Source organism: Bos indicus x Bos taurus, chromosome 11 (assembly GCF_003369695.1).
Source record: "Bos indicus x Bos taurus breed Angus x Brahman F1 hybrid chromosome 11, Bos_hybrid_MaternalHap_v2.0, whole genome shotgun sequence".
Taxonomy (NCBI): Eukaryota; Metazoa; Chordata; class Mammalia; order Artiodactyla; family Bovidae; genus Bos; species Bos indicus x Bos taurus.
The window spans coordinates 38,003,385-38,027,352 of NC_040086.1; the positions used below are offsets into that span (position 1 = coordinate 38,003,385).

A 23,968-nucleotide genomic window follows, 5' to 3' on the forward strand; every position below is an offset into this window, starting at 1 on the left:
ACAAGGATGTCTGTCTTATGAAAACTCATTAAGTCATCCTTTGTTTTATATGGTTTTTAGTATCTGTATTTTATGATAAAAAGATTTTTAAAAAAATCAAATAAAATAGCAATACAGCCCGTATCTTTCTCCTGCCTCTGTCCTCACCTCTTTTCCCAATTATCAGCTAGAGCTGTATTTTTTGCAGGTGCCCTTTTTAAAGTCTTTATAAAGATGTTTTTTAAAGACTGCAATGTGCTTTTCAGTTCTTGACCTAAGATTTGCCTTATCAATTATAATTCCTCTCTGGCTTCTCTAGCATCTGTATATATCCCGAACAGGATATTAGGGATTTAAAACCTGTGAGAATCTGCAGGTTTAGATATTCTCTAGCATATATTTTCTACATGAAATATTCTCTATTAGCTATAGCAGATTCAACAAAATTGAGATGCTGGGATTCTGGGCAGCCAATAGCAGCCACTCAAAAGGCCTGCTGCTGTTACACTAGTCTCCCAAGCTGTGTGCTTCAAATACTAAAATTAAGAGTGCTATATGGCTGTGTCACGTCTGGTCCCTTAGGAAAGCTAATCAAAAACTCAATTACATGTACTGATATCATACATAAAATAATTTAACGTTAAATACCTAAGTTCTTTTGCTGCTAATCAAATAAGTAAAAATATGAACATTTACGTGAACTAAAGGGAGATGGTGATTTGCCAGTTGAAGTATTTGAAAAGCCCCACTTGTTGGATATAGATGTGAACAGTTACAACTCTTTGACTAATACAATATTGTCTACTATACTTTAGCCTTTATGTATTGACTCAGAACAGGATGTTGTTGGTTGGAAAGGTATTACTTGTCTCTCTACTCTCTAAATCCCTCTGCAAGCATTAAAATAAGTGCCCAAACCTTAACAGATATATGATAAAACTGGCATAGTAAAATGTTAATGGCAGGAACCTAGGTGGTGGATATACAGGTTATCTACTGTAAAAATCTTTCAAAATAAAATACTGGGAAAAATTCACCTTACCTCATAGTGCAGCATGAAATTTTTATCTTTTATTCCACTACAAACAAAAAGCATAATATTAAAGATACCATGTAGATATAAATTTATTCAATAAACAATGAAAAAAGATGTAAGGGAATTTAAAAAACTGTTTATTAAGGAAAATTGGTCTGAAACTGAATACCAGAAGAATTAGAAGGATGAATGTCAGAGTCAGTTGTGTCCCCTGACCAGGGTTGGGGCTTTTGAAGGAATTCTACACAGATTTAAGAAAACAATTTTGCTTCAAATAAAGACTAGATATCTAGACTTAAATACTAAGACAATAGACACATTTTAAAGCATTAATAACTAGTGAGAATCCTAAATGTTACAAACACATCATTTAAATCTCAGTTATGATCTTCTAAGTCAAACGTGAAATGAAAATCAATAACTGAAATGATATTACTGAGAACAATCAGAGGATCTGACAGGCAAAGATTTTTTTCAGGGTTTGAAAAGATCGAAAAGAGAACTGTTATTGAATGTACAACATTGGGGAGAATAAAGATGAGAAGAAAAAATTCCTGGAAGCAGGAAACCAAATTTTTTTTAACTGAGGAACACAGGTTCTTGGCACAAACAGTGTTCCCTTTGAGTGGAATTACAAAAGGCACCTCTTTGTACAGAGGATTTAGAAAGTCTTGAGCCAGGGCTGGATCTGTACAACCATAAATTACAGCTTTTTGTAAAGAAACTTGAAAACAAGACATCTCCAGAAGACTAAAGCAATCATTGATTTAGGGGGCTAGAGAGGAGCCTAGGGATCATTAGCCAAATACCTGCACTTTATAAGGTGAGAAGACAAAAGACCAGCATAGACGTGTGATATGTACCACCTCACTTACAGAGGTTATAGACCTGGGACTAGAACGCAGAGAGGTACCCTGGCCAAAGCCAGTACACACACTTATGAAGCTGTGTTGCCTCCTAGAAGAAAGGAGTCAGCATGAAGAAGAACAGGGCAACCAAGTTTTGGCCTAGGTGGGAATTTAAAATACAGAAGTTTAAGAGCTCCCTGCCACAAAGAATCATGATTATGATGAACATTCAAGTCTTATACATGCAGCTACATTGTTATTTTTCTTAGGTACGTGAAAAATAATTAGTGATGCTGTCTTGAAGATGGGCATCCCTGGTGGCTCAGTGGTAAAAAAATCTTCCTGCCAAGGCAGGAGACGCGAAGACATTTGGGTTTGATCCCTGGGTCAAGAAAATCCCCTGGAGAAGGAAATAGCAACCTACTCCAATATTCTTGCCTGGGAAATCCCATGGACAAAGGAGCCTAGTGGGCTACAGTTCACGGGGCACCGAAGAGTTGGACACAACATGGTGACTAAGCAACAACAATCTTGAAGGTACTGGGGATTATCTTTATCAGCTGGGAAGCAGGAAATGGGAGGTGGTCCTTTGGTCATTTGAGACCCTTAATAAAGGAAAGGGAAGCAACCCTGTTAGGCACTGAGGAAAATCTGTGGCTGTGAGTTCAGAACTCTGCTGCAGAAATGTTGGTGTGGACTGTAATATAGATTCTGATCATATAAAATTGATCAACATGATTTTACTGCTGACTTTTTTGGAATAGAGCAGGAGAATCAAGTATTTTTTAAAACACAAGTTCAAATGTACTTAGAAATAGATAAGTTTTTTTCATTTAACAACTTCCGGATTCTTTTTGGGAACTGGGATTCTTATTATTAATGGAAATAATCTGGAAAAATACTCTGGAAAAATCTATCCAGAGTAATGATTCTAGAGATAAGAGAATAAACTAAATGTACCCATGTTAGAGAATTAAATGCTTTGTTTGAATAAGTAAGTCAGGAGACAAATATAGCACAGAAAAACCCTTGCAATCACTACTAGGTAAACAGAAAAATTAAGTATAGAGATACAGGCTTTAATAAATAATGATAATATGCCACATGAATTATATATTATAACATCATAACCAGGAAACATAACTTACTTTATAGCTGTTATAATTCGGTCTGACTTAAAATTGGATTCTAATGAATCAAATGTAACAGTACAAAGCACCTAAAAAAGAAAAAAATAAAATTCTTCAGGCTTTAATTTACTAACAACAAAGATGAAAATGAAAAACATGTGAAAAACTCATTTAGCTTTTAAAGAAATAAGTACATTCTATTCAAAGCTTGCCAAGGTACAATAAACATTTATTCAAGGTACAGTAAACATTAGAAATTATATAATTTACATATCATTTATATGTAAATTTCAATAATCCAGATGTCTAATATCACATAGACTACATATGAAAGGTATTAGGAGTGCTGGGGGAGGAGGACAAGAAGAGGAGTACTTATAAACCTGCCCATAAAGGAATCCTCAAAAAAAGTTCAGCCAATAAAAAACTTCCTGCTTAAAACTGGAAAAAATTTTAAAAAGTCAATCTAAGAAGACTGGAGGGACATAATATAATCCAGAGACCCTACACTGTATCATTCACAACATTCACAATACAACCTACAAGAAAACAGAAGATAGGGGCCCATTTAAAAGAAAAGACAAGAATAGAGACATCCTGAGTGGATTCAGATGTTGGATTAAAAGACAAAAGATTTTCAACAGCTACTATAATTATATTCAAGGACATAAAAAAGAACCAACAGAAATTCTAGAACTGAAAAATAATATAATGCAAATATAATGCAAGAGTCAGTGAATATGAACAAGGATTAGAAGAAACTGCCCAACCTATAGAACAAAAAGCAGGGAAGAAAGAACACAGCCTCCAGGACCTATGGGACAATATCAAAAGGCCTAAACATATATACTGGCAATCCCAGAATGAGAGAAAAGTGAGAATGAGAAAAAATATTTGAAGAAATTACAGCTGTAATTTCTCAAGTATGATGAAAGATACAAATTTACAGGTTTAAAGCTTAGGAAACTCTTAGTAGGATAAATACAAGAAAACCACACTTATCATAGTCATGCTGCTGAAAACCAAAGACAAGGAAAACCTTGAAAGCACCCGGATAAAACAATAAATTACAGGGACAACGATAAATGAATGAGTCCTGACTTCTCATAGAAAAAGGAAAACAAAAAGGAACAGGCCATTTCTTTGAGTGCTAAAAGATATCAACCCAGGATCTATAGTCTGGCAAAAAGATACTTTGTAAAAGATAAAGACATTTTCAGATAAATGAAAAATAGTAATTTGTTATCATAAGATCCAAAGGACAAAACTAAAGTAAGTCTTGTCAGATTGAAGGAAAATAACAACAAATGGAAACTTGGATCTTCAGGAAGAAATAAAAACCATCAGAAATGTCAAATATGTGGGTCAATATAAAAGTCTATCTTTTTTTCTTATTGTGTAAAATAAAGGTCATAATGTTGCCTTGTAGAGTTGTAAAACATATAACTCAAGAAGTAAATACAGCATAAAGGATAGAATGAGGGGCAAATATACCTAAACGGTTGCACTTTACTCACTTTGTGTGAAGTGGGAAAAATTAACTGTAAAAAGACTATGAAACGTTAAGGATGTATACCATATTCTCCAATAGTAACCATATAAAATAATATAGAAGTATAGCTAAAAAGCAAATACACAAATTAAAATGGAGATCTTAAAAAATATTCAATTAATCCAAAAAGAAGGCAGAAGGAATAGAAAAAAAAAAAAGAGAGAGGGGCTAGACAAAAAACAAATAATCAAATGACAGACTAAATTCAATTAATAATTAAACTGAACCTTAATGAATAAAACACTCCAGTTAAAAGGCAAAGATTGTCAGAATGATTAACAAAAGTATACAAAATATCTTAATGGAGCTATTTAATTTTTGGGAATTCCCTGGTGGTCCAGTGGATAGGACAACACACTCTCATAGTGAGGGCCCAGGTTCAATCCCTAGTTGGGGAACTAAGATCCCACAAGTGACTCAGCATGGCCAAAAAAATAAAAATAATAAACTTTTACTAAAAGGCATAAAAGAAAACACAAATCAAAGAAGACAGGTTATATTTATTGAAAGACTGATTGAAATTGTGAAAGTATCATTTTTTACTCATTCCATAAAGTCAGTGCAAAGCCAATCTAAATCACTGATTTAAATGAAGGAACAAAGGTAGCAGAATAGCTAAGACAATTTTGGGGGGGAGGGAAGGAAGAATAAAAAGGGAGGTTTTGTCTCTCAGGTATTAAAATATATCCCCCAACTATAATAATTAAAGGAATTTGACACTGGCCCAGGGAACTCACAAACAATGGAACAGAGTATATAGTTCAAAAATGTACATTTTCAATATGATAAGGTGACTACACATTAATGGGAAAAAATGAATTTGTAGTAAACACTGTTGCAAAACTGATTCACTCTGGAGGGTTTTGCCTCACACCATGTATAGGAATAAACTCCAAGATAGATATAGCTAAAAGTAGAAAGTTAATAGTAGGTGCATAATTCTGTGCCTTTGGAGTAAGGATTTCTTAAAGAAGATCTCAAAGATTTTAGGCTCACTGTAGACAAATATACGCATGCCTCATTTTACTGTACTTCACTGTATTGTGTTTAACTTTTTAATTATTTGCCAATAACGATTTTTTTTAAAGCAAGCTGAAGGTTGCTTGACCCAGGTTTGTGGCAAACCTGGGTCAAGCGGGCATATCAGCACCATTTTTCCAACAGCATTTACTCCCTTCTTGTCTTTGTGTCACATTGTAGTTAATTCTTGAAATTTTTAAAACCTCCACCAGCAAAAAGATTATGACTTGCTGAAGGCTCAGATGATGGTTAGTGTTTTTTAACAGTATTTTTAAATTAAGGTTTGTACAGTTACTGAAGACATATGCCATCATGTACTACGGACTACAGATAGTTTAAAATGTAAGTTTTATACGTACTGGGAAACCAAAAAATTTGTGTGATTTGCTTTGCTGTGATATTTATCGTGCTGGCTTGAAACTGAACTTGGAGTATATCCGAGGTATGCCTCTAGTAGACTACCACAAACAAAGCTAGAAGGCTTATAATTTGTATGTATACAAATCATACAAATTATGGTCACTGAAAAGGATTCATATTTAAAACACATAAGAATTCACTAAAAAATAGCATGAAAAAGACAGTAAACTATATTTTAAAAAAAGAAAAAAAAATTGGTCAAAGGATATAAGCAGATAATTCATGAAAGAGCAAACCTAAACTAAGGCTACCACTTTGTTGAACTCTAGGGACACTATCTATAGGAGTGCCCTGGAGGTATGCACCCCACAGGGTATGGTTTATACTGTTATCATGTTAACTGGCTATCATATAAAGAGATATTCATTCTTCATCAGGAAATACAAATGAAAGCAATGACATACCACTTTGTACCCATTAGGTGGGCAAAATGAGTGATTTACATAATTAAAATAAAGCTTTTTACCATACATGAAACAGTGCATACAAATATATGTTAAATATAAGAGAACAGGTGCTTATGTAAAGGAAAAGAATAGGACTGACGTTCAGGCTACATGGAGAAAACAAGTGAGAGCCTCAAATAGACCAACAGTGACAATGTCATAAACTGAGGAGTATGAGTGACTTGGGACTTTGCTGGTGGTCCAGTGGTTAAGACTCCACACTGCCAATGAAGGGGACAGGGGCTTAATCCCTGGTTGGGGAATTAAGATCCTACATGCCATGTGGTACAGCCAAAAAAAAGTTGGGCTTCCCTCATAGCTCAGTTGGTAAAGAATCTGCCTGCAGTGCAGGAGACCTGGGTTCAATCCCTGGGTCGGGAAGATCTCCTGGGGAAGGAAATGGCAACCCGCTCCAGTATTCTTCCCTGGAGAATCCCATGGACAGAGGAGCCTGGCAGGCTACGGTCCATGGGGTCACAAGAGTTGGACATGACTTAATGACTAAAGAGAAAAAGAAAGAGATGAGTGACTGACTTAGTGACTGAAGAGAGAGATGAGTGACTTAATTTTGTATACCTAAGATTAAAAGAAAAATGTAATAAAACTACCAGGTAATTCTAGAAAATGCAGCTAATTCACAGTGATGAAAGTTGCCTAAGGAAAAGGAGGGGAGCAGGAAGAAGAGATCAGACAGCAATGAGGAAATTCTTGGGGGCAACTGCTATGTTCATTATCTTTAAACATATTTTTAAAAAATCAGATCTTCTTCTGAATAGATAATATATTCCATATGCTAAAAACCTACATAAATGTACTTCTATTAGGACTATCTAAACAATCTCGTATTAGCAAATAATTGTAGCTTTTTACATATATTACCTGTGTCTGTCCCCTCTGAAATAATGATGATCCGTGAAGAATTTTAAACATATCTACCTCACAATTTATATTCCTAAGTGAAGTCAAATCTCGACCGTCACACCTAGAGTAATAAAGGAAATAATTATTTACAGCAGTGTTGAAAGTCAGAAAAATCACATATTATCTCTTGATCACTACCATAAAGTTCTCTACTTGAACTGCATATCATAATCACCTTCAGAACTTTAAAAAATAATACAGATACCTGGGCCCCATCCTAAGTCCCACTGAATTAGAATCTCAGGGGCTGTGACCCATATACTTGTTAAAAAGCTCTGCAGGTAATTCTGACATGCAGTCATGGCTTTGAAGCAATGCTCTACACATGAAGCCTAGAGAGAGACAGTCAAAACATAACAGAATCCACACACTTGTCAACAGGTATCCATTTATAAAATGAATATTATATAATTATTTCCTGTTATTTGAAGGAAAAAAATCATAGTTTCTAGCTTTCAGCTAGTTGTCACTTTCAAGGAAACTTGCAGACAGTACATGCTTCAATTCCATCAAAAAAGGATATGTTAAAAAAAAAAAAAGGATATGTTTACCTTTTGTACTCATTCAAAATAATACTTCTAAAAACATCCTTTGTAGCAATATTGAAGGATTCTATTATTTCACAGGAATCAACCTCTGGAAATTTTTCTATAGAAGAAAGACAAACCAAAACAAAGATTTTCTCTTTTTGGAAGATAAAATTTCTCTTTAAATTCAGTGTCAAATCAGTTAACTATGGAATTGAGCCAAAGGAGCTGACTGAACATTAGTCCTCTAAGCAAAAGGTTTTAAGTAGGAGAGACAACTATTATACCTTAACTGTACCATTAATGGGAACCTAGTTTTCTTTCTACCAGAACAATAGCGCTTTAAAATCAACTATTTCATTGTTATCTGACATATCCAGCCAACCATTTTATGAGAAGATTTAACTGATGTTTTTAAGAGTAGTCTCCTTCACTGTTTTGCTTTAGGAACTTTTATTTCAGTCCACAAATAGAGGAATAATTTTCTTTATACATTAAAAATCCCTACTGACTAGTTTTTTTTTTTTTTTTTTTTAATAGATTTTCTTTTCTTTATTTTTGGCTGTGCTTGGTCTTTGTTGCTGCATGAGCTTTTCTCCAGTTGTGGTGAGCAGGAGCTACACTTTAGTTGAGGTGCGCAGGCTTCTCATTGTGCTGGTTTCTCTTGTTGTGAAGCATGGGCTCTAGGGTGGGACTGCTTCAGCAGTTGTGGCTCCTGAGCTCTAGAGCACAGGCTCAACAGTTGTGGTACATGGGCCTAGTTTCTTCACAGTATGTGGATATTCCCCGATCAGGGACTGAACCAATGTGTCCTGCATTGGCAGGCAGATTCTTTTATCAGTGAGGAAAGCCCCCTGCTGACTAGTTTTTAGCTAACAGTTATCAAGTTCTTTCATAACCCAGGTATTTTACATGTTTTTATTTAAATACCTTTAATCTTTATAGGAATCTGGGAGATAAATGTTATTACTGTTATCTCTGTTTTACAGAAGAAAAAAACAGGCCTGAAGAGAAGCAAGTTGCCTGAGATCACCCAGGTAGTAACTGACAGCTGTGACCAGAATAAAGATGTCTGTCTAGGCTTATGCTTTTAAATGTTAAGCTACTTTATCTTATTATCTTAACAGTTGATTCATGCCAAGTTCTAAGCACTGTTCTCTTAAGCATTTAGTTTATTAAATATAACTTGAAAGTGGGCAGAACATAAGAAATGGCCACAGAGAGGTAGATGTGTCTTTTTGTTAGACAGGAGTAATTTTTAATATGAATTTTTATACTTTAACTAGGTTGCACTTAGAAAAATAATTAGTAACAAAACATTTAAAATATTATCCTATGAACCCAGAGAGTCAAGAAGATATCTGACTCTGTGTTATTACTACTACTTTTTTTTACTGGAGTGGGTTGCCATGCCCTCCTCCAAGGGATCTTCCTGACCCAGGAATTGAACCCACATCTCTTATATCTCCTATTTTGGGAGGCAGGTTCTTTACCAACAGCGCCACCTGGGAAGCCCCAGGACTATGTATTATTAAAATCACTTTCTTTTTAAATAAGGCAGCAGGTGTTCTACAACTTTTTTTTTTTTGCATTCCCCCCACCCCCCAACTTTTTATTTTGTATTGGGATACAGCCGGTTAACAATGTTGTGATAGTTTCAGGTGAACAGTGAACGGACTCAGCCATGCATATACATGTATCCATTCTCCCCCGAACTCCCCTCTCATCCATGCTGCCACATAACATTGAGCTGAGTTCAACGTGCTATTCAGTAGGTCCTTGTTGGTTATCCATTTTAAATATAGCAGTTTGTACATGTCCAAACCAAACTCCCTAACTATCCCTTCCCTCCTTCCTTCCCCACTGGCAACCATAAGTTCATTCACTAAGTCTGTGAGTGTCTTTCTGTTTTACAAGTAAGTTCATTTGTATCATTTCTTTTCAGATTCCACATTTAAGAGATGTCATATGTTATTTCTCCTTCTCTATCTGACTTACTTCTAATCCCTAATAGGATGAAATATAGTGAGAAAAGACCAAACTTTTTCAATGGCAATTACACATATAGATAATGGATATAGATAATTATAGAAATACATAATGGCCTTAATATTGATGTTAGCAGCAAAATTTTTGTCTTGAGATATGAAGTGAGAGTATATTTGTCTATTAGCAGAAAAATTAACAAGAACTATATGTCATGTGTGGTACACATCAGTTTGTGTGACTGCTATTAAGCAATAAAATCCTTTTAATAATTTTTAGAGAGAAAGATTCTCTAAAATCTAAATTTTATAATTCCACATGTTAATAACATCAGTTAACATTTACTGAACACCTGCTATGTGCCAGGCACAGATGTAAATGGTTTCTTCATTCAGTCCTCACAAACCATATTAGAATTGCAACTTTATAAATTAAACTCAAGAATTTTAAAGAGTGTCTTTTAGGTTTTCATAGGACAGGATACAAGGATACCCATTTTGGAGTATAAGAGTTTGATCTAGAAAAGATTAGGAACACCTCAAAGCAGCATTTATTGGTGCTCACTTTGGGTCAGGTGCAGTTCTTACCCATTCATAGAAGTCAGTTTAACAGTAACTTCGGGATGTATCATTATCACAAGTTTACTAAAGATAAAACTAAGGAGTAATAAGACTAACTGATCTCTTAACAACTGAAATTTTAAAATCTATTATTTCCTTTATTTTTTTATACTAAAAGAAAAATAAAATTTACCTTTTAGTTGTTCCTCTGTATCTAATCTAATCTTGTTAATAGCTTCATCTCTGGAAATCTAAAAGAAAGTTGAAGTTCAGTTGTTATATATGGCTTTTATATTTAACATTTCTATTTTTTAAGTTACTATACAATTAACACATTTTAATAGTAATCAGATTTCCCTAATGGTAATAGTCTTTAAACGACTGCAACTGGTTACTGATTTATAAGAAATATTACCTGTTTAATTCATTTAAATGTATTCACACTCCCCTTTTCATAAAAATATGACAAATATTCATAAACAAAATTGTGTGAGCTATGACAAAAAAGAATTCCCAGAACAATTATATAAACAAAATTCAGGTATACCTACTTTATCATGTTCATAATCTGTAAAAACTGTGTAGAGTTTTTCCATGGCGAGTCTATTTTAAGCAAAAAGTAAAGGTCAGCATAATATGTAGAAACATTAGGCAGTGTTTATTATGAACAAGACTGAAATATTTAACAGGCTAAAATACTTAACATTTCATAATTAAAAATATGTATTTATTGCTCTGTAACACTGCTGCTGCTGCTGCTAAGTCGCTTCAGTCGTGTCTGACTCTGTGCGACCCCACAGACGGCAGCCCACCAGGCTCCCCCATCCCTGGGACTCTCCAGGCAAGAACACTGGAGTGGGTTGCCATTTCCTTCTCCGATGCATGAAAGTAAAAAGTGAAAGTGAAACCACTCAGTTGTGTCCGACTCTTTGCAACCCCATGGACTATTCAGTCCATGGAATTCTCCAGGCCAGAATACTGGAGTGGGTAGCTGTTCCCTTCTCCAGGGGATCTTCCCAGCCCAGGGTTCAAACCCAGGTCTCCCACATTGCAGGCAGATTCTTTACTAGCTGAGCCACAAGGGAAGGAGAACACAAATTTCTTTCTCCTAACATATTATGGGCATCACTCACACATACCTTCCCTTAACTGTTCAATTAATTTCATCTCGGATTTTTCTCTCTTCACTTACTCTCATGGAACCAGCTGCTTTTTTCTATGCATTTTGGCTGTTATTGCAGGTAACCCTTTGATTGGGTAGTGTTAAAACTCTAATCTCTAAGTAATGGCTGTGAGACTCCTACTAAGGGAAATATTAACTTTTTCAGTTTATTTCAAGTGAAATAATTCTCTGGTCATTCATTCATAATTTATTGAGTACTTTATGTACAGGCACTATTATAAGACTGGGCATATAGTGGTGGCTATATTTCTTTTTGACAACCTCAAGTTTCCTTAGATATTCAAATATCTTATTCTTTACACTCTTCTTTCTTGACAGAGAGAGAGGAGAATTATCTTAATTTTGACAAGTACACTCACTCTCCCCTTTCCTTTGAGATTTAAACTTAGGTTCTTGAAGATAGATGTAGGTTTATCCTTCTAAAAGCATTAGGCTGTTATTTATGGCAATGACTCTTAAAATAGAAAGCTGGTATTTAGGAAGTAATGTGTGGACACTGCTTCCATGAGAAGTTATTTCTGAGAGGAAATTAAATTTGGTGATACTTTCATATTTTCTTTTATACAGATGATCTTACTTATGAGCGTGTTTGACAATCTCTGGCGAAGGGACAAATAACTTCTGAGGTGTCCTCTTGGTAACACCATTTTCTTTTACCAACTGCTGGATGCCCTGAATTATTTGTTGTGTATGTTTTACTCCCACTTTGATAGCATGGCAAAAGTCCTGCTGTAAAATATTCTCTGCAGAGGCTTCCAACATGACTAAAAAGAAAAAAAAGAAAAGAAAACAAGACTGCCATTGAACCTTTTACCAATTTCCAAATGTTTCAAATTTGAATTTTCAAATGTCAAATTTACCATTTTCAAAGACCATGACATGACAAATACTACAGATCAATTTTCTACCTTTTTGATTTCTTTCCTCAGAATTAACACAATTCCAAAATATAAACAGTAGTAAATGAATAAAGAAACCTTGATATTTGAAGTATATGTTCTTCATAAATTTACTGAGGAATTTCTCATTTAAAAAATGAAACAGAAAATGAAATGTGCACGCAATTTTTTGTAACAGCTCTATAAGATATAATTCAAATACCGTAAAATTCCATCCTTTAACATATACAACGCATCTATTTTTAAAATGTATTTAAATTGAAAAATTAAAATATCAGCACAGTAGGTGTCCATAACATTTCTTGTTTAACAATTATTTGATGTGACCTCCCACTTAATTTGGTCCTTGTCACATTTTCTAATTCATTGCCTGGGTCAGGAAATCTTTGCAGTGATATTGTTTCAAGTCAGCCAACTAGAGGACCCAAGCTACTACCATAAAATGGTTGTTTTTAGTTTTGTAAAGTATAACTCCTATGGAAAGCAGGCAAGCTCCAAAGTAAGGCTTCTAGCATTTTAGCTTTGGTTTCTATAAGGCTGAATATGTGTGCCATTTCTGGCATCTCTCAACTTGTCCAAAGTCTAAGATCATATAATGCATAGCTACCATCAAACTAGTGTGTTTAACCACATCATGTTGTCATTAAGATTTATTATGGCTAAAAAGTCATAATGAATCACTTCTAAAAAGTCACTTCTAAGGCTTCTAAGCATAATCAAGAATGGAAAAAAAAATCTTATATGCTTTACATGTTGGAATTACATCAGTCAGCTAAAGCAGATCTGTGAAACTATAAGGGAAGATCTAACATTTGTGTCACTGCTGTCTTGGAAAGAGGAGAAAGATGGCAGGGCTGAAAAGTACTGGGGGAAAAATAGCTGGAAATTTCCCCAATTTGGTGGAAACATAAACCTGCATATTCAAGAAGCTGAATAAACCCTACAAAGGATAACCCAAGGGAAGACATATCATAATTAAACTTCTGATAACCAAAGACAAAGGAAAAAAAATCTTGAAACCAGCTAGAGAAAAATGACACCATACCCATATGGGAAAGCAATTCAGACAACAGCAGATTTATCATCAGAAACCATGGAGGCCAGAAGGAAGAGGCATAATATCTTTCAGGTGCTGAAAGAGAACTGTCAACCCAGAATCCTATTCCCAGTGAAAATATTTAAGAGTGAAGGAGAAATCAAAACTCTTAAATGTGGGAGAAAGAAGAAAATGTGTCACCCTGAAATGGCTAAAGGAAGGTCTCTAAACAGTAAGAAAACAATAAAGGAAGAAACCATATTAAGAACATATTAAGCAGAAATATGGGTAAATACAACACACTGGAATACTTGTCTGCAATTTTCTAAACTGTTTGATGGTTGAAGCAAAAATTGTAACACTTCCCTGTTGTGGTTCTAAATGTAGAGAAATATTAAACAAATACACATGGAGGAGGATGAAGGGAGGTTAGGTTTCAGTTGTTCACTTGAGGCACAAAGAAGCTTCCTCTGATACCATGATATGGAGATGGTTATAACCTTTCTCTTATCTGTGTTCCCATGACATCTCCTCTCCCTTTCACAGAATTGGAGATTTAAAAACATGCATTTAATGTATGTAAACTGTACCTCAGTAAATTAATTTTAAAAAGAGCATAGGAACAGGTCAGAACAACAGCTGGAAGGCTGCCTATTGGGTTTCTGTGGCATGCTGCAGATACAGTAAAGAGCCTTAGTTCATTCCTCTAGTATCTCTTTAAAATTGGAGTGGTTCAGACACAAAGGCAGATAAACATATATGACCATTTAGAAGATGGTTTATTTTGCATCTTAACAGTAATATTAACCATTTGCTTACTAGGTTCTAGTTACTATGTTGGGTACTCTACAAACCTTGACTCTAATCTTCATAATGGCCCTATAAAGTAGCCAAATCAATTTACTAATTGATAAATTATTAAATTTCTTTTTTTTACTAATTTTGCTGAAAGTTACTAACTTTCAGCAGAAAAATTTCAGATATAGACCAACTGAACTTCAAATAGCAAACCAACACTCTACTCAGGGCCCTTTTTTTTTTTTTTTTTTTTTATTCTTCCAATTTTATTTTATTTTTAAACTTTACATAATTGTATTAGTTTTGCCAAATATCAAAATGAATCCGCCACAGGTATACATGTGTTCCCCATCCCGAACCCTCCTCCCTCCTCCCTCCCCATACCATCCCTCTGGGCCGTCCCAGTGCACCAGCCCCAAGCATCCAGCATCATGCATCGAACCTGGACTGGCAACTCGTTTCCTACATGATATTTTACATGTTTCACTGCCATTCTCCCACATCTTCCCACCCTCTCCCTCTCCCACAGAGTCCATAAGACTGTTCTATACATCAGTGTCTCTTTTGCTGTCTCGTACACCGGGTTATTGTTACCATCTTTCTAAATTCCATATATATGCGTTAGTATACTGTATTTATGTTTTTCCTTCTGGCTTACTTCACTCTGTATAATAGGCTCCAGTTTCATCCACCTCATTAGAACTGATTCAAATGTATTCTTTTTAATGGCTGAGTAATACTCCATTGTGTATATGTACCACAGCTTTCTTATCCATTCATCTGCTGATGGACATCTAGGTTGCTTCCACGTCTTGGCTATTACAAACAGTGCTGCGATGAACATTGGGGTACACGTGTCTCTTTCCCTTCTGGTTTCCTCAGTGTGTATGCCCAGCAGTGGGATTGCTGGATCATAAGGCAGTTCTATTTCCAGTTTTTTAAGGAATCTCCACACTGTTCTCCATAGTGGCTGTACTAGTTTGCATTCCCACCAACAGTGTAAGAGGGTTTCAGGGCCCTTTTTGAGATGCTCAAATATAATGTAGGGGTCATTCATTATTCACAGCCTCTACAAACCTTTAATCTTCTCTATATTTTGATAGTTCCCCACCTTCACCTTTAAAAGGGAGGGTGACTTAGTGGGCACACATCTTTTTACTATTCCTCCTGGTCCCTTGCCCCTGCCTCTTTTTTCCCCTCCTGCCTGTAAGTAAGATAAGTTGGCCAGAGTTCTGTTAGCTAGAGTTCTGGAATCCCATGGTCAGAGAAGCCTGGCAGGCTGCAGTCCATGGGGTTCCAAGAGCTGTACACGACAGCGACTACACCACCACTGGTAGCCACAACATAGCCATGAAGACTGGTAGCCAGTACATAGCCATGAAGATGTGGGCAACACCCTAAGCATAGCAGAGTAGAAAGCTATAATTCCTAAGACATTAGGGGAGCTGCTGTAACTGTCCTGGACTCATTATCTCTGAATTTTTGTTACTTGAGAAAAAATAAGTTCCCATCTTGTTTAAGCCTTGTTATTTAGTTTAACCACACAATTCCTAACTAACATGTAGATAACACACAATTCCTCTTTCATGTATTTTGTCTATCATCTAGTTCTAAGTCATTATGAACATTCCAAAAGAAGCAGCTGGAAATGAGGTATTTCACATGTTAACTGAACAAAAAAGGCACTAAAAGCTTAATAAGTTTACATTTCATCAAAATGTTCCTAAATCAGAAGATTCTGTGTCAAAAAGTTCCAGACAACAAATATCAGGTAGCAGGATAAACTAAGAGACCTTATTTGTCCAAGGTTGCATGGTTAACTATGGCAGATGCTGGGTTTCAAACCCAAGTCATTCTGTTAAAGGCTATTCCCCTTCAACAGAACCAGCCTCTGATTTTCGTTCATGTTGATTATGGCATTTTAGTTGGAAGGAGTAAAGGTGACCCATGGTCCAGTGCATATTTTTATCACTAGTTTCCTATGAGGAAATATGATACCTCTTTCTCAGAGGACAACAGGCTTAGAATGACTGCATTAGCTAAATTAACATATTTAAACTAATAAAACAATTAATTTACTACCGTATTTAAAACTTCAGATTTTAGAATAGCTTATCAGTCTAAAAATAATTACTAAAATTATCTTAATAAAGATTTTTGTATTTCAATTAGTTATATAACATTCTATAATTCTAGGTATTATTTGACATGAAGAAAGAGGACTACCAAAATAGGGCAGCAATAAAACAGAACAAAAATTTTTATGGCTAATTAACAAAACACACATACATTTTTAGAAGCCAAAACCTGTACATAAAATCCAGAACAAATCTACCACATAAACTACTTACCAATCTGACTTTTAGGTGCTCCAGTAACCACTAAATTTAAAGTACTGTTAGCCATTTCTTTTCGTGTTGGGTTAACTACACATTCTCCATCAATCATTCCTATTCGTACTGCCCCTAAAATATATTAAAATATTGGCAATTGTTTAATAAAAACTCAGTTTTCAAGACATTCCAGTAATGGCTTCAATCGCTATCTTCAACTGTGACCACAATAAAATTGATATTTCTATTGTGGTATTTAAGGACCATTGACTATAATACCTCACCCTATCTTCTGGCCTCACTGGGTGACTCAAGTTCAGCATTCATCTCTGATTATGCTCGTGGTCTTTTCCTAGTCTTGACTGTATTTTCTCTTAAGACAAGTGCTTACCCTCTGATCCTGCTAAGGTACAGCATAAATGTCAGTGACTCTTGAGAAACCCTCTCTGACACCTAACTACACAAATATAAACCTGCCCTTCTCTATCATTTTCTTAACACTCTGACTATACTTTTATAGTATTGTTTATAAAAAATTGTTTCGCTCATGCTGAAACCAAGAACTGTCTCATTCATCTCTGTACTGCTGATACCTAGTCTGCCTTAGTTCTTTCATTGCTAAGTCCAATATTGGGCATTTAGGACACTCAATAATTATTTATCTAAGAAATCATTTGTAAATTGCATGAATACAACTTACATGAGCTGTAAGTTATAAACAAGTTTATATTTCAATATTATCTTGAAGGAGTGTGTACCCTGACAATTTCTCAGTCCAAAAATAGAGAAATTCTTCAAACAGAAGAGGCAACTAAGAAGTCATAGTATCTGAGAACATAAAATAATCTCTAACACATAACATATTGCTATAAGAAACAAAACCCAAAGCAAAGATAAAAGTGTCTTAAAAGAGCTGAAAGGACTCTTCTTAGAATGTCATCTAATTAGACTCCCCAAGAAACAGTAAATCAAAGCTAATAAATCTATGTCCTTGCTATAGTATGCTCACTCCTATTTTTTGAAAAAAAAAAAAAAAATGTTTCTTCAGTGATCTTAGCCAAAAAGCTGAGAAGTCATAGAAAAAATGTTTTTTATCTTCAAATCCTAACTTACCAATAGGTCCATTCCAAGGAATATCTGATAATGAGAGGGCTACAGAAGCTTTAAAAAAGAAAGAAAATAAAAGCTGAAATAAAAATATTTCATTGCTTAAAAAAGAAAATTAACAGTAATAATTTTAATCTTTATTTTTATACTTACCACCATTAATTGCTAGGACATCAGGTTCATTAACACCATCTACTGCTAACAGATTACAAAGGATCTAGTGCAAGGGAAAAAATGCAAAGCACTTAAAAATCTACTTTATTTGGGAGGATTATCATTTGGAATAACATTTTGGCCTAAAATATAGGAAAACTATATGATATGGTTCAAAGCAAGAGCTTTGTAGTCAAACCCCTTACTTCTATCATTTAACTACATGCTTGACCACAGAAAAAATTACATAAGCCTCAAAAGTTTCCTCATCTTTAAAAGGGAAAAATAATGGTATCTTCCTAAAAAGTTCTTAGAAAAATTATAGGAAATACCGTGTATAAATTATTTATAGTACTGAGCAGTAAATGTTAGTTAGCTATGTTAGTAAATGTTACATAAAAATATTGTCATCTTCTGTTTGTTAAGCATAGACAAATTACATTGTAATAATATGCTTATGTCATATACTTAGGAAAATAACTTCTCAAGGCAATGACATTCTGACAGAGGAATATTTGCAAGGCATATTTATTTTTTTCACACATAAAATAGTTAATTAAAGTATACAAATGGGTCACTATTACAAAAGAAGGTAATATTCAGAAAGTAACAAAATATAACAAAGTAGAGGTTTAGAGAACCCAATGATAAAAAATAGGTAATAAAGACTACGTTGACAGTCCTATGTCTGTTACTAATATGACCTTCGAGGCCCAGTCTGAACTGTCCCCACCCACCTCAATTATTCTAACCTTTTTTCAAATTTACCAATTTCTTTCCTGCCCAAGGATTTTGTGCTTCCTGTTCCATCTTCCTCCACTCCTACATTGGTTAATTCCTACTCATAATTCAGGTATCAGCTCATACTGATACCAAATAAATGTTAGGTTTTAAAAATTAATGTAAACAGCAGCATCACCAAAAATTCTTATTTTACACTGTTATACGGTTTGGCCTAGGAAGTATTAAATAGAGGTTACATCTTTTTTTTTTCTTTACTGACCTGGAAACAAATAAACCTAAAACAGAACATACCTGTGTATCGTAAAAGTAGCCAGCTGGAAAGAGAGGTCTAATTGAACGATCTGTCAAAAGAAAAAAAAAAGAGGTTAAATCGTTACTAGCAGAAATTGCTTCTTAATTCAACACTTTTCCCTCATTAAAGACCAAGCTAAAAAGTAATGTAACTAGCCATTTAATAAAACAAAACAATAACAGCAAAAACAAAAACCCTTGGACTAATTTACTCACAGGGACACAGATAAATATTAATAGACACCAGGTCCTAAAGATGAAAAACCAGCAGGACTGGAGCACCCAAGTGTAAAACTGGGGAGCAACTTTTCATTCTGGTTCCACAGATATCAGAATTCACTGCTTAATTGTTATTTATTTATTTAAGCAGAGGACAGAGGCTTAAGACCAACAGCACACCAAAATAAAACCCGTCCTTGGAATCCTGTGTCTGACAAGTGTGTATAAATATAAAGTAGAAATTTTGGTTAGAAGAACTATAAACTACAAATGATCCCATGATATTTAAGGATATCAAAGATTTGAAAAATCATAAACATATTTCAGTAGTTGATGAATATAACGCTTTCAGGAATTACTATGCTGAACATACAAATGAAAAATACTTAGGTTCAACAGAGTAGAGGTGTGGGCCACAGAATTTATATGATTAATAAAGATTCATTCATTTGGTCAACAAATATTTGTTGGATGCCTGTTTTGTTCCAGGGAGTATGCTAGGTATAGGGGATTCAGTATTAAACAAAAAGTTTTTTCTCATGAAGCCCACATTTGAATCAGGGGATACAAAAAGTAAATAATCTTAGGTTGTGTTAATGTAATGAAGAAAATTTAAGAGATATTATGGAACACAGATGGAAGAGAAGAGATACTAACACAGGTGTGTATATCAGAGATCTTAGTATCTTACCTATTACTCGACTTGTAAGAATTTCTTTATCAGAAGATCCAATCTCTCTTCTGAGATAGTTTGTGGGAATCCTACCTGCTGCAGCAGCCTTCTGTCTATAGTCAACCTGAAGGAGTGAAGAAAAAAAAAATGCTGTTCATTTGACTGACTTTTGTAGTAGCAAATTTTCCTCAAGAAATTACTATGGAGATACAATTGTCCTGAGGTTGCCAACAATATACTCCAGATTAAGAGTGAATATCTTGCTTACTTTTAGTGTTTTGTATCTCTTAGAGAAAGAGATGACAGAAATATTCAGTAAACTGATTTTTTAAAAAGCCTTCCACTACCCAGTTAGATGACTGTGTAGACTCAATACTTCCCACAGTAGCTTATCCTGGTCAAGTTTAACACTGCCTTTTTTTTGTATCAACTCTTTAACTGCATTTCCCTTATCATAATAAAAGAAGCCATAAAATACTATTTTCACCAAAAATATACTTGTAGACTCATACAAAGGGAAATCTACGAAAGCAATGAATTCACTGCTTACTAAACATCAAAGTACTTGTGCACTTCCACTGTTTCTGTCAACTTGATAAACCTGGATCTTTAAAAAAGTATGATGACCACTGATATAAGAACTGGTTATGAAGCTCAGTTTAAATTCTTTTAATGACTCAATATCAAACAATTAAGGAAAATCCTTTATTGTGCAAAGTTTACAATTTGTACTCACTAGACCTTGGACAAAAATATTACAAATTCTATATTTATTCTATATTACAGTTCAGAAAAATCAGCAAATACTTACCACCAAAGGCATGAATTGGGAAGGTGAAGGTTTTGTTTTACTGACTGCTGTGACCATCACTGCAGTGTCACCTGACTTAAACATAAACAACAACACTGGTAAATTCCTTTAAAATTAGATATTAACATATAAGCAGTTATTCATGTAAGACTGAATCCTCCCTCAGTTAAACCCAAGGAAAGAGAATTATTATTCTGTGACACTGTGACTATGAAAATAATTATTCACAAGCAGTCCAATCTTAATCCCTTCTGCATAATCATGATCTATATTAGAATAGTCACTAAGTTTTTCAAAAGTAACAGAACTAAAAGGGAAAAGGCTCACTGATAGCTTAGTCACATCCAATCATATTTTCTACTTTTTATTAGGAAATTTAGGCTATAAATAAAGAAAAAATTATTACTATTGAAGAAACCAGTAAAATTACTTTCTCTAGAAAAGCATTACAGAATTTATTAACAGAATAAATTAGAACCCCAAGTTTGGAAGAGACCTTAAAGGTCATTTAGTATATCTAGTCCTCCGACCTCACAGTTGTCTGGAATGATTCTGACACTACAAATGGTCTGAATTAATTTCCAGTACCAGAATTCTAAGAAGTTACATGATGTTATAAAGATATTCAGTACCAGTCTCCATAACCATTTTTAGGGTGAAAATTTAACAATTTGGACTTTTTACCTGTACTACAGCAGAGCCATCTGCAAATCTGGCCAGTTTTCCAGAGGATATTTCTAACTTTCTGTTCAAAATAAAAATCCAATACAAAAGGACTTAGGTCATTAGTACAATTCCTAACTTAGAATAAATCAATCAAAGATTCTAAAGAACTAAAGGTCCCATAGGCCTCCAACTACCAACAAACAAACAAATAAACAAAAAAGGGACAGAGCTGACTATAATTACCAAAGATTCAAGGGGAGGTTAAGATCTCCTTTATAAAAAATACAGAAACCAAGGCACAGGAGTAATTTGAATGACAGAGTATTTCTGAAGGGAAGAAGCTCCTTTCTTAAGGTTAATTTCCCATTTATCACATCTTTTGTCTCCTGTCTTACCATTCTTGCCTTGTTGACGAAAGTAGCCTTTTAACACACAAACTTTATCATTTCTCTCCTTAATTCCTTTAAAATCTTCCTCACTGCCTTTAAAATATAAGCTCCAAAATTGCCAACAGAAACTTTCATGTTCTACAACAGTGCCAAGATAAGTCAGTCTTTTCAACCAATGGTGCTGGGACAACTGGATATCCATATGCAAAAAAGGTGATAGAAGTTGGACCCTTTCCTCATATTATAAATAAAAATTAACTCAAAATGGATTATTGACATAAATGTGAAAATTAAAACTATAATACTCTAAGAAAAAACACAGGAGTAAATCTTCATAAACCTGGGTTAGACAACATCTTCCTACAGATGACATCAAAAGCACAAATAAAAAAGAAAAAAAAATAGATAAATCTCACTTTATCAAAATTAAAAACTTTCATGCTACAAAGGACATCATCAACAAAGTAAAAGAAAATCTACAGAGTAGCACAAAGTATTTGGAAATCATATACCTGATAAGGGACTTGTATCTAGATTATGTAAAGAACGCTTACAACTCAAAAAGAAACCCAATTTTATAAACTGGTAAAGGATTTCAATGTTTCTTCAAGGAAGATCAACAGTACTGCATGAAAATATGCGCAACATCATTAGCCGCTAAGGAAATGCAAATCAAAACCACAATGAGATACTATTCACATCTACTAGGATGGTTATGATGGGTATGTGTTGATGGCGTGTGGAGAAATTGGCAGTCTCATACACTGCTGACTGAAATGTAAAATGGTACACCTGCTTTGGGAAGTAATCTGGCAATTCCTCAAAAGGTAAAACACAGAAGTACCCCAGATGTTCTCAAACACAGGCTTGGATTAATAGTCAAATACCAAATCCTCCCACTTTCTTCGTTCTTTCTGTTGATCTACACAATGTCTCCTTTAGGGGTCCCAGACCACCTACCTGGGGAAGGCAATGGCACCCCACTCCAGCACTCTTGCCTGGAAAATCCCATGGATGGAGGAGCCTGGTGGGCTGCAGTCCATGGGGTCGCTAAGAGTCAGACACAACTGAGCGATTTCACTTTCACTTTTCATCTTCATGCATTGGAGAAGGAAATGGCAACCCACTCCAGTGTTCTTGCCTGGAGAATCCCAGGGATGGGGAAGCCTGGTGGGCTGCCATCTATGGGGTCGCACAGAGTCGGACATGACTGAAGCGACTTAGCAGCAGCAGCAGACCACCTACCAGATAGTTCTGCCTTGGTGACTGACCTAAACTTTTTTCCCCCTAGATGGTTACTTTCCATTATGTCTCATGATCTCAGCTGGTGTCTAACTGACACATGTAATTTTTTCCTGTATTTCATGGTGATTTTACCTCTTATCAATTTACTTGCCAATATTTTAATGTATAAAATACCTCCAAATATATATAAAAGATTGTTAACATATCAGTGGCTTCTGGAATTGGAACTGGGTGGCTATGGGACTATATGAGAAGATTTTTGAGCTTTTTAAATATTGAATGATATGAGTGAATACCTAATCAAAATATACTTTTGAAAAAAATAATAAAAAGGGTAAAATGAGAAAGGAGGTCCTACTGGTGGGCAAGAGTAGGAGGAGATTGCTTAGGAAGAGAGAAGGGAAAAGAGGAGCTAACTGCCACAGGAAGTAGAACTCCAGGGAGAGAGAGATGCAAGTATTTTTGGAAACACTTGCAAAATGGTATGGAATGTAACCACCTTCCTCTTAGAAAAATTCAGTGGTTCAAAACTCACGCTACCCCACCCCCACTCCCGCAAAAACAAAACAAACACCCACCTTTATGATTGGGCCTTGCCTTTGCTGCCAAACTCATATTTCACTTTTCACTCCATCCACAAGGAGTTATTTGTAGCTAGTCAGCACACTCTCTCACTTCTCTGCAATTGCACTTGCCATCTTCTCTGCTACTTTCTCCCTGCTAATTCCTTTTTGCGTTTCAGGATTCACCTTCAACAGCAAGCTTTACAGTGGGATAAACACCCCTTTGTGCTCCTTCAGCATGCTCTTCATACTTTTCCCACAAACTGATTTTCTCAGCACTGAATCTGTGTTCTTCCTCATCAGACTATCTCTAGTTGCCTTGGAACTCAATATAGTAAATGCTCAATAACTTGCTGAAATGAAAATTACTACAAAGTTTATTGTGAGTAGTAAAGACATTTACCACAATAGTATACACCCTTCTAGGACATTG

General features: G+C 35.0%; 1 protein-coding gene and 1 long non-coding RNA gene across 4 annotated transcripts in view; one reads left to right on the top strand and one right to left on the bottom strand.

Annotated features, from left to right (window-relative positions):
- The window catches only part of LOC113901221, a 34,076-nt gene extending 25,102 nt beyond the window's left edge, over positions 1-8,974 (top strand). The window contains exon 3 of the long non-coding RNA XR_003513350.1: positions 8,869-8,974. This is a non-coding gene — a long non-coding RNA (uncharacterized LOC113901221). The remainder of the gene's footprint in view (positions 1-8,868) is intronic.
- PNPT1 (polyribonucleotide nucleotidyltransferase 1) overlaps positions 1-23,968 on the bottom strand; it is a 41,392-nt gene that overhangs the window by 15,281 nt on the left and 2,143 nt on the right. For 2 of the 3 annotated variants that reach the window (XR_003513349.1, XM_027555331.1), the window contains exons 2-15: positions 21,357-21,417; positions 20,673-20,747; positions 19,880-19,985; positions 18,970-19,019; positions 17,935-17,998; positions 17,788-17,835; positions 16,693-16,806; positions 12,186-12,372; positions 10,977-11,028; positions 10,619-10,676; positions 7,904-8,000; positions 7,311-7,413; positions 3,012-3,082; positions 1,022-1,058 (exon numbers count right to left, since the gene is read on the bottom strand). Coding sequence is in view for 2 of the 3 variants with exons in the window: in XM_027555331.1 (XP_027411132.1) it covers positions 1,022-1,058; positions 3,012-3,082; positions 7,311-7,413; positions 7,904-8,000; positions 10,619-10,676; positions 10,977-11,028; positions 12,186-12,372; positions 16,693-16,806; positions 17,788-17,835; positions 17,935-17,998; positions 18,970-19,019; positions 19,880-19,985; positions 20,673-20,747; positions 21,357-21,417 (1,123 nt within the window). In the remaining variant the exon portion in view is untranslated. The remainder of the gene's footprint in view (positions 1-1,021; positions 1,059-3,011; positions 3,083-7,310; positions 7,414-7,903; positions 8,001-10,618; positions 10,677-10,976; positions 11,029-12,185; positions 12,373-16,692; positions 16,807-17,787; positions 17,836-17,934; positions 17,999-18,969; positions 19,020-19,879; positions 19,986-20,672; positions 20,748-21,356; positions 21,418-23,968) is intronic. The other variant, XM_027555333.1, reaches the window with a different exon arrangement.